Source organism: Dermacentor albipictus, chromosome 5 (genome assembly GCF_038994185.2).
Source record: "Dermacentor albipictus isolate Rhodes 1998 colony chromosome 5, USDA_Dalb.pri_finalv2, whole genome shotgun sequence".
In the NCBI taxonomy this organism is placed as follows: domain Eukaryota; kingdom Metazoa; phylum Arthropoda; class Arachnida; order Ixodida; family Ixodidae; genus Dermacentor; species Dermacentor albipictus.
Window position 1 is genome coordinate 80,348,395 of NC_091825.1, and position 11,231 is coordinate 80,359,625.

The window sequence follows — 11,231 nt, forward strand, 5'->3', positions numbered from 1 at the left end:
CATCATGCAGTGAACCTGAAACGACGGAACATTTATTTTTAGAAGGTCGTACGTTTAGAAATCAGAGGAAACGACTTCTGGAAGGTTCCCTTGGTCGACTTGGGCTGGGCCTTACCCCACCCATGATACTCATCCTAGGGGAGTCGCCACTAGGTTGCTATAGCAGGAACGTACTTGATACCATGTTTAATTTTATGGTGAAGCAGGGGCTGCCGCTCTAATTTCCCCAATGCTTTTTTCCCTATCATCACAAATGGCGAACAATATTAATATCAGCGCTTCTTTATTATATATAGCTAAAATTCTAGTCAATGATTTCTGGGAATGAAGCTATTTTACTGAGGTTATTCATTCATGTTGACGAATACTACAATTTAATATCTTGTTTTTATGACAATTTCTTTTTCAGTTTCTTTCCTCTGCTACTGTCCAGTCATGTTCTGTGGCAACAATAACGACAATTCATGACCTATCCGCCGTAGTGGGTTTAGCCATATCACCTGGGGTCAATCAACCGACCAACTGACCGAGAGGGCTGCTTCAAATATGAGTACGTGGCTTCGTTTAATGCTTGCATGCCGTGCATCAAAACTGTTTCCGTCGTTATTGCAGTGCATTCCGCTATTCAGGGCTATAGATATAGATAAGTTCACTTTATTGGATTCACAAACTCGAAGGCACGCTCATCTGGTGAATCAGATGTGTGGTCTCATATCTTACAGCAAGTCAGATTAAATTTGCATTACTTACGTGCGAACAAGACCTAAGATCTAGTATCAAACTATCGAAACAAACATGCGTTCTTATTTACCGATAGCATGAAAAAAAGAATGTTCCAAACTGAGTTGTTAATTACTGACTAATGCGGTATGAGAAACAACATTTGCGCTGCATTGGTTCAGGAAGCAAAATGTGAGGGAAATTGCGCCGGTAAAAACCTGGCCGCGTTTTTTTTTTCTTTTTCAAGCGAAGCTTGTATTGCCCCACAAGTGGCGTTGTAGTGGTCACGCGGAAACCCAGTTGCTCCTTGAGCAGAGAAGCTCAAGGAGCAAGGGCGGTGTGATGAGTTGACAGCTGCGCCGACTCCGGAGCGTGAGTCGTTAACAAGGATTCCGCGACCAATCAGAGCCGTTTCGCTTCCGTCGAGGAGGGAAAGGGCAGCAAAGGGTTTCGCGCGCGATGCACCGGTTCCGTTTCCGTTCAGTTCATCATGGAAAACGGATGGGGCGGCCATACGTTCTTCGTTCCCCTGAGGAACTGGCCGCGTTCGACGAGCGGCGTATAGAACTCGCCCGTTAAGGGGCTCGCCGTCGGCGGGCCGATCCAGCCGCCGAGCAATCCGACAGCAACGAGAAGATACCGAGCCAAGGGAGCCGGAGGCCGCATCAATGCGGCACCGTTACCTGGTGGTTACTTAACCGTGACGAAGGTCAGGTGCACGCTGGACAAAACTTCGCTTAGCCCCATTTTCTTGTAGGGGAAGCGTTCGTAATTTTACAGCGAAGCTGTCAAGGGCTAGTTCCCCCAGGATCGCGTCCGTATGTAGACACAAAACGTGGGCCGATACTGAAGATTGTGCAATATCGGGCTGACCTGCGGCGGAGGTGACCCAGGCGTTAAGCACTCCCCATACGTGCGCCGATCCCGAAGATATATAGTGCAAAGCCAAGCCAATCCGCGGCTGGGGTGCAGTTTGCCATTAAGGGGCCCACATATACACAGCTTCGCAGTTCATTCTTCACTTAGTGTAAGGTCACTGAGTTTTTTTTGCTGCTTCGCGGATAACGACTGCGGAAAGCGATATGACGGTGGGCGGTCTCCACAGTTTGTGCAGACAGACTCATCCCGGCAGAAGTGACCAGCGCACGGTGTTATTGCACGCCAGTATATTCGTGAGTCGAGGCTGCCCGGACATTTCAATGTGCTATATGCAAACCAAAGAAGGTCACAGTTCAGTTGTGATGTAATAAGGGGGCGGGGGGGGGGAGGTGGATTCTCTAAGAGCTCACCTAGTAGACATATCCACTTTGTCTGCTGCTGAAGCGACGATAGGCTGGGGGCGCCTGTCTTCTGACGTGTAGACCAGCCTAGCCAGTGAGAACTTCAGCAGATGAATTAGACATGTCACCAGGTGGACACTTACAGATTACAACCCTCCCCCCTCCTCCTCCCCCAAGCAGCACATTATTTAGCAGCGGCGGCCGTTAGGAATCAGAGGAATGAATTGCGGAGAAACTCTCAAGGCGGAGCCATATTAGTCAACAGGAATGTTCACCCACTACACAACGCCAATTTACCCTTTAGTGGGCGTCAAGAAGAACGTGGCATGCACTAATTAGTCAGTTAATTAAAGAGAGCTTTCCTAATTGCTTCCTATCAGACGGATGAAAACACGCAGACACGTTAGCCTCACTCTACCAGCGGCAGATGCCTTTCGATCGAATTTAGGCAGGCCGTACCGCGACGCGGCTTGCTTTGTACAGTCTCTCGATTCTCCCACGGCGTCATCAAGCTCAGTGGCCAAAGGAGCGCCTTCTTGGAGTGTGACGTCGTGAGGGCCCTGCACCACCATCTTCTGTGGACGAACGTTTCCATTAATCGGAGTGGTCTTTTCATTTTAGTATTAGCGCAGTTGCGACAGAACTGCACTGGAGCGCATTTTAAAGAAAGGCAAGGTGAATACATGCTGGTATATTTTGAAGCTATATTTGAGGCCAAGTATATATGGATCTAAGCGTTAGATGGCGAAGAAGCAGCAGAATATCGCTGTGTTCATGTGTGTTCACTTTTTGAAGCGCTGATACATTTATTACGTCTTTTTCTAAATTCTGCATCGCAGTCTCCCTCCCCCACTTTCTCTCTCTCTCTCTCTTTAGTTTGCCAATGTGTAGCTCGAATCTCACATTAGTAAAATGTTTGTATTGCTTCATCAACTGCACCTAATACGGTCTGCGCGCATGGCACTCCGGGGAGGCGGCCATCTCTTTGGCTTATTGACACTGAAGCCGCTGCATCTTCGCGGCGTTGCTTATCTACTGTTTTCACCGCGGGTGACCTAACTACTGCGCCCAACCTAACTGCGGTTGGCGAGTCGCATGCGGGTCTTCTCGGATTTACTTCCAGTTCGCTACCAGCTGCTTCGTTAGGCCGTAATGGTCTGCTGCATTTAAAAAATGTATACTATAATCAGGTATAGTTTGAGCCAAAGCAGGCATTTCTTACGAAGCAAGGCATCTGCCGACCTCGGAAGCTAGAGCCGCTTTCTTTTAAGGAAGGAGGAAAGTGGCCACTGGCATCTGCGCGTGAAACTCCGGTGTTTTGCTGCGGCTCTTGTACAACGTGGTGAAGTCTTTTGTAGGTCTTCGTTTTGTCGTAATTTTGTAGCTTCTTTTTGTTGTCTGTCACTCCGCCTCTCATGCATGCAATGCATTTGATAGCGACAGCATTAACTCGACGTTATGCTTTCGAGTTTTTCCACTATGCTGACTTGCGCACGGTAGGAAGCTTGCTGGAGTAGCCTAAATGCGGGGAGTCGCTACTGAATCTGCAAGTCATTCCTTGCGCGAAATGGAGCTAGTGACCTCATGTATTTTTTGTCGTAACTAATGTGATTTTCCTCGCAATTGCAGCCGCGCCTAAGTTCAGCGTCTTGTATCCAGAAAGGAGAACGAGGGAGGAAATGGCTGAACCAGGTACGGCGGCACTACAGCATGATTACGTCTATTTTGCGCTGTTTTGCGCTTGAACCACATTTGTTTCACGCTCAACAGGAAAAAAAAATGGCTGTGGCTTAGCTAAGGTTAAGCCCAGGATACGAATCATACTAGCCTTTATTTTAGTTGTTGAACCACTGTTTAGCCTGGTGAACTGCTGTTGCTTGGCTATATTTGGTTCGACTAGACGAATAAACAACTCATGCGTTACTCTGCTTCGCCTTCAAGAGCGGAACGCGACAGCATTCCCGCCGACCCGCCAAGGGGTGGGCTACGGCGCAGCGACTACGCGCCCCGCATTGGACGCGGTGAGCGTCGAGCAACGCAGCGTTCGGCGCGGCAACGAAATGTGCGCCTGAGCAAGCGACGCACGCCTGAGCCTTAGAAACAGCTCGTTTCTAAGGCAACACCGGATTCAGTAGTAGTAGTAGTGATTTTGAAAATGAAATGAAGAGAAAAGTAAAGTGCCGTAACTGTCTCTCAAGGGAGGGCACCTCAACAGCACTGCACAGGGTAAGGGGAGTGGGGAGAAAAAGATTAGAGAGAGAATGAAAGAGAGCGGTAAAAAAAAAACAAAAAACAAGAAGGTTAAAGAAGTAATGCGGGGCTCACAACCGCGCTCTCAGCTGTGTTTCGCAGCAAAAGTCAAGGAGGGCAGGAAGCACTCTTTTGACGATGGAGGCGTGTGCTGCGGGAAAGGGAAGAGCTCCCTCCGTGTCGCAAGGCAGTCCCACGCGACGGTACGACGCACAAAGCGCAGTGCGCTCAACATCGAACGATGGGCAGCGCAGCAGGAGGTGCTCGAGAGTCTCTTCTTCGCCGCATTCCGCACATGCGGGGCTGCCAGTTCCGTGCAGTCTGTGCAAACGGGAGGCCGTGCTGTAGCAGCCGACGCGTAGCCGCAGGAGGAAAGAGCGGTCCCAGCGGGAGACACCGCATTCACTAGAGGCGCTTTTGTACCGCTTTGAAGCATCGTACTCGTGGCTCAGTGGTAGCATCTCCGTCTCACACTCCGGAGACCCTGGTTCGATTCCCACCCAGCCCATCTTGCAAGAGTTGAGCCAAAGCCACCTAGAAACAAGCGCAGCTGCTTATATACCGCCGCGACGCCGCGAGCGACGGCGCGAGTTGGAGCCCCGTTTCTCCTCTGTCGTGACGTCACGGTGTCACGTGGTATGGCATGGGGTCAAAGGTCATTGAAGGCGACACCGCCGCGCCTGAGGAGCTGGGTTGAGCTCTCGTAATATGCTTCGCATAAAAGAGAAATTGTTGCGGCTTGCCTTCAAAAGGACTCCAAGTGAGAATATTAAGGTCGACTGCATTAGTCAATCACTCTTCTGGAACAGCCTCACTCTTACTGTAGGTGGAGTAGCGGCGAGTTCAGAAGAGCTGCAGAAGAGCCCGATTCAGCGCCGCCGCGCTTGTGTATGTCCACGGCCAACAGGTCACGTAAAATTTCCGAAGCTACGCGCCGGAAACCCATTGCGCATCGGGCTCGTGAGCTATAGCTTGTCCTTGAACATATTATTCTTCACGGAATACCGGTTTACTGGTGACGTGATCTGAAGCAATAACGCTGGTACCAACATCTTGTGGCAGTTTGTTGATCCACTACGTGTCAAACATGCTTTGGTATTATGTGGGTATCCTTGTCGAAAAAACAAGAAAACCCAGCTACATGTTTACGGCTACGCTACTGCTCAAAATTTACACCAGCAGCTAAGTAGAATATACTTGGTTACTGCAATAATGATTAGCTTTGTGTCCTTCCAGGTTAAACTCTGCTCCACCAGGTGGCCCCACCAACCCTTCTACTCATTCCACTCGCGTTTACATCTCTGGTGACCCGGTATTCCGAAATGGGCCTTGCCTTTACGGACAAAGTGAAACTACTTAACCCGTGGAACAGATGACCGGCGGTGAGCTTTAATAATAGTGAAAATTAATTATGGAGTTTTACGTGCCAAAGCTACAATCTGATTAAGGCACGCCATAATGGGAGACTCCCAAAATTTGGATCACCTGGGGTTCCTTGACGTGCACTTAAGTCTAAGTACATGAGTTTTGGCATTTCGCCCCCATCGAAACGTGGCCGCCATGGCCGTGATTCGGTTCCGCGACATCGTGCTGAGAGCCCAATACGATAGCCACTAAGCAACCATGGCGGATGTTTAGTAATATGTATGGGTGCAAAGGGAAGAGAAACGCCGCCGGGGAGGGCAAAAGATCAGGTGGCGCTGTACGAGATAATGAAACACGGAAGCAGAACATGGAGTCAAGTTATGCAAGACAGGAATAATCGACATTGCTGGAGGAGGTATTTGTCTGGCAGTGAGTATAAAACGGTATGACGATGACGATGACGATGGTGATAAAACTGTTTGCACATAATGCTTTCATTGGTTGCATCTAACCACAGTGTCAGTTGCCAAGGGCAATAGCCGACTATTGAATATGTGTAGATAGGCGATGTAAAAAGCTAGAGACCATGGTAGCACGTAATTTCGTGACGGGGTACTTGTGAGAGTGACTGCATTGAAAATGGGTATATACATGTTCAGCATCACCTCGACCGCAATCTACCCTGGCCTGTGCACTGATCGTCTGTGGGGTGACGTACCTGATCTGGACCACGGTGAAGCCATCTTCTTCATTAACGGCACCCGCTTTATTCGAGGTGAAGGAAGCTTCCGGTAAGCAGCCCCTTTTGGTTGTTAGCAGTTAAGTGTATAAATGTTGCTTCGCTGTCTGATGTATTGCTGGGCAGTGGAAATTGGAGGAAGGAAAGAAAAAGAAAGTGATGCAAGGAAAAGCAAAAAGACATGGAGGTTAACCAGAGGCTGTCTCCGGTTTGCTACACTGTAACGGATAAGGGGAAAAGGGGGCGAAAAATGAGACAAAATAATGAAATAATTGAAACATTCGCGTGGGTGCTGCCAAACAGTCTGTCAAGGCGCGACGTGGTCACACACAGTGACAATGTCGCATATATACATATACTACGTCTCACCGTTGTAAATTCTTACCCACTCATTTGGTCGCATAATCTAGTCTCTTACATGTAACGCAGCTACGCGTTTAGAGTCGGTCGCACCGAGGTACGTGTATGTACTATTGGGCACATAGGTATTGTAACGCGTCACAAGGCTTCAAAACTGTGTTTAAAATCATTAGTCAAAAGAGAACGAGAAGAAAACAGGTTAACCGAGCAGCCCGATTTTTATTCGTATCATGAGAAGCCAAAAAAGAAAGACACCAAGGACAACCTTGGTGTCTTTGGTGTCTTGTTGTCCTTGGTGTGTTTGTTTGTTGGCTTCTCATGATACAGTCAAAAGAGAAGGCATTCAAAATACTATCACTCACAGATGATCTCCAAAGACGGTGTAATACTGAGTAAAAGAAAGCCTTGGCACCAAAACCGACCTCGACGGACCATACTGTCTACTACAGGTGAGACAAATCCCGATAAGAGAAGAATAATAACCTGCAGAAACTTAATTTAATTCAACCATCCATTAGTGTCATAAAATGTGCCGCGTGAAATAATTGCGAGTGGAGTTTGCGACGACCAATAAAAGTGTATTTGCTTTTCGAAACGAGTAAAAAGATGAGGGAGGATGGGTGCTGCGGGAGAATCAGCAAGCTATATACTCACCCTTGCTCGCATTTTTGCTGAGCGGCCCTTTATGCTTGATATGTCGGTCTCCTGGCGCGGCGTCAGATGTGGTGTACGAACGATTGTTTCATAATATGGTTCGATTTGTGTGAACTTAAGTGCGGCATGTGTGCTGCTTGTTTACTTACGATGCGCGTGAAAACTGTGCCAATTCTTCCATTCCTTGCTTGACGTGCCCCGGGCCACGCCAAGCTGGTTCAAGGCATTTTTTGTGTGCCGCGCATTTTTCTCCTAGAGAAATAAAATGTATCTCGAATCTTGAACATCATTTCCTGAGCACAGTAGTGTTCGACAAAAGCCGAAGAGCCGATCACTGTGTTAAATGTTTCTTACTGTAGTTGCTCACTATGTGTGTCTTTTGCTGAATTGTGTAGTGTACGACGCGAAATTTACACCACAAACTGCGCGAAAAAACAGAGAGACGAGAGAGGAAAGAGCGCAACAAAATTTTTAAGTGCCATGTTTTTAAATCCATGTTGGTTTCCTGAACTTGACGCAGGTGTCAGTTAATTTAAGTTCACTGCTTCGGGTTTGATATTACGCTCAGTGTTTGTATTGGTGCAAGACATCACTACTTTACAAGAAAAAGTAAATGCAATGTTTGCAGTAAACTTAAAAGATAATAAATCAAGAAAATTCTGCGGTTGGTACCACTCTCTCACTCATGTTATAGTTAGGCCGATCCACGCGCGGTCTTTTGGCATCATCAGGTTGAAGTGACATGTGGTTGACCTTTCTGCTGAAAAAGGCTGACAAGATACGCAAATAATAATTATAAAATAAACATTCTTAGAGACGGTTGGTTCCCTCCAGGTGGCGCAAGTGCAACCTGCCTTTATACTAGCGTCTTGCCACTCCATAAAGAAAAAGAAGAAAAAAAGAAAAGATTGGTAGTGTGCGCTCTGTTACCTCGTGTCTCCCCTTCTCCCTGCAACTTCCGGTGCACATTTCGCCCAGTGCACTAAGAATTCAGTATGAACAAACCAACCTGAAAAAGAAAAGCTACTTCTTGTCTCTTGCTGGTTTTCGGAAAAATATTCTGTGAACTTAAATAATCGAGAAGTCCGGTAATTTTTGTTTGATTACCTTTTTTTTTCGGAGGGTAAAATTTACAATTTAGTAAAGAATTAATCTGAGCTAGTTGGTGCGGCAACATATTTCAAGAGAACACTGTATAAGCGCGCGCACACACACAGCGCTCTATGTTTTTGTGTTTGTCGCTAATTTGTCCCGTATTTCGCGGTGTTCCATTTCGAAGATGTTGATCTTTGTACATCGTTGGCTGATGAGTTCATAGAACTTAGCGCCCAAAGGCAACACAGGACATACGAGAGATACTGACCGGTGGAGTCCTCTAGATTAATTTCTACAGCGGGAAATATTTGTACGCATATCCTAACGAGTGACGTCACTCGACTTCTTCCCGGCAGTCAGTGTGGCTGGTCGGCGTGTCCCCCAACTCTGTTCCCCTTTTCTCTTGCCACTACCTCCTATTTCTTAACGCGCATTCCGTACAATCAAAGTGAAATAATTTAAAAGGGCAACATATCTAAGCTTACACCACGCACGCTACATGTGCGTCAGCACTTCTCTCTCCTTCAGTCCATCCTCTTCACCAGCCCATTCATCTGCCCCGGGCGCAGACGTTTACCGCACTGGGCTACGAGCCACGGAGAATGCAAAGGCTCGAGCGGCGACCACAGCACAGCCGCCGCTCGTTTGTTAAGAAACTCGTTTTGTTCTCAGAATGAAACGAGTTTCTTAACGCTCAGGTGCCGTACCCATACCCCTACCGAGCCATCATAGCCAGTCGCTTAACACCTCGTGATAACACGGTGCGATTAATGCGCTATTCGTGAAAGGTACAGGAAGTTAGTGAGGCATTTTATTCGACGCTTTGGCCGAGCGTAAGGAATGGTCACTTACAGTGAGGGTTCCAAGACGCACACAACGTAGGAAATCACGGAAATGTAATATGCGAAGAGAAATGCTTTAAATCCGCATTGGAAGACACTCAGGATACAAAGTTTTTTTTAGTGTCGTGAGAAACTTGGGGCGTCGGCCGAAACTCTGAGCTGCACCTTGTTTTTCGTCTCTCGCGCGTTTTCTCCAGGAATGAAGTGTCCGAGCCAGAACGAGCGGCTTCTGACGAGGTACATAGACGACTGGGAAGGGCCTCTGATCCGGCGGCTGCAAAACACCAGTGACGAGGCAATTGCTCGAGCAGAATCGACCTCGTGGAGGGTTCTGCTGAAGGACACGGTCCACGTCTTCTCGGCTTACCTGGCGAACGCTACCGTTTGGGGCATCCACGTCGTCGGCCTCGTGCGAAGAGACGTCAAGCTGGGCAACTCGTCTTCGTCGCCTAGAGGCGCGATCGAATGCCTCGTTCGCACCGCCGACGGACAGTCGCTGCGAAGGCGCGTATTCGTGAAAGAAATGTCGGAAGAGTTCCCCCACGTGTTCCTCAGGGCTCACCTGATCTGCCCTCTGCAAGGCGTTGCTGAACTTACGGAACCAGTGTCTATAACTCTCAGAGCCATTGGGACACCCGAGGCTGAACAGGTGCAGGTACCGGTGCAGAAGCCACCTGCAGCAGCGCCCACCAAATGCTGCTCCGTGTGCGTGCGACCCGTTCACGGACGAACGGTCAGGCTGTGGGAGGTCGTCGAGTTTGTGACTCACTACAGGATGATCGGCGCCGAGTCGTTCTTCTTCTACGACTCGAATATGAGCCAGTCCATGCTGCGGCTGGTGGGGCGACTGCAAGCCGAAGGCTGGGACGTCACACTGGTGCCCTTCAAGTTGACTATCCCGTACAACGACTCGAACGTCGGCTGGGGCCAGGCCGCGATGCTGTCGGACTGCGCGTTCCGGTCCCGCTTTAAGACGGAGTACTTCGTGAACGTCGACTTCGACGAACTCGCAGTCCCAAGCGGCAAGTACGGCGGCAACCTGTCGGCCTTAATCGAGAACGTCGAAAGCAGGCGGGGCACGGGCAAAGTGGGCAGCCTCGTTCTGAGGAACCGCGTCTTTTGCTACGAGCACCAATTGAACCACGACTACGTTCGGCGAGGTGTGCTGCCGCTGCGATCCAGGATCTTGAACGCTCATTCGGGCGTACTCAAGCACAACTTTACGCTCAAGTACATCGCTCGCGCTCGAGCTGTTTGCTCTGCGGCGATACATAGGATCACTGAGTTCTGTCGCGCGTCCGAAGAAGCGGTCTACGTGGACAGCAACGAGTTAGTGATCAACCACTACCGCCGGTGCTGCGATTACGGGGTAGGAAAGGAAAAAAGCTGGGGAGTTGATCATCGACATCCGGGCTACCTCTACGTCGACGACAGCGCCAAAGCATTGGGCAGTAGCTTCGACGGCTTACTACCATCGATAGCGAGCACTTGGCTGCGACACGAGTTCGAAGTCAAGGAAATTTCAGAGGCCGAGATAATAAATACCGAAGAGTAGTTACGAAATGTCGATGAAATCACAATCTAGTACACCTGGTCAGCCAATAGGAATAAAAATGTGATGAAATACGCAGAATAGTTTAAGGTTTAACTAAACCGTTATCGAAAAGTGTATAACAGATGTGTCTTACCAGTACTAACGTACGGGGCAGAAACCTGGAGGCTTACGAAAAGGGTTCTACTTAAATTGAGGACGACGCAACGAGCTATGGACAGAAGAATGATGGGTGTAACGTTAAGGGATAAGAAAAGAGCAGATTGGATGAGTTAATGACATCTTAGTTGAAATCAAGAAAAAGAAATGGGCATGGGCAGGACATGCAATGAGGACGGAAGATTACCGATGGTCATTAAGGGTTACCGATATGA

At 48.6% G+C, this 11,231-nt stretch overlaps 1 protein-coding gene across 3 annotated transcripts; it reads left to right on the top strand.

The window, feature by feature from the left end:
* The first annotated feature begins 499 nt into the window (after positions 1–499).
* LOC135910771 (uncharacterized) lies at positions 500–10,914 on the top strand. Of its 3 annotated transcripts, XM_065442861.2 has the most exons (5): positions 509–550; positions 3,630–3,692; positions 5,487–5,632; positions 6,275–6,406; positions 9,503–10,914. In XM_065442861.2, the coding sequence occupies exons 3-5, from the start codon at positions 5,623–5,625 to the stop codon at positions 10,858–10,860; spliced, it is 1,500 nt and encodes a 499-aa protein (XP_065298933.1). In that variant the 5' UTR covers positions 509–550; positions 3,630–3,692; positions 5,487–5,622; the 3' UTR covers positions 10,861–10,914. The 3 variants fall into 3 exon arrangements, with proteins under 3 accessions (XP_065298932.1, XP_065298934.1, XP_065298933.1); XM_065442860.2 differs by lacking the exon at positions 5,487–5,632 and having other exon boundaries at positions 500–550; XM_065442862.2 differs by lacking the exon at positions 3,630–3,692 and having other exon boundaries at positions 505–550.
* Positions 10,915–11,231: the final 317 nt, after the last annotated feature.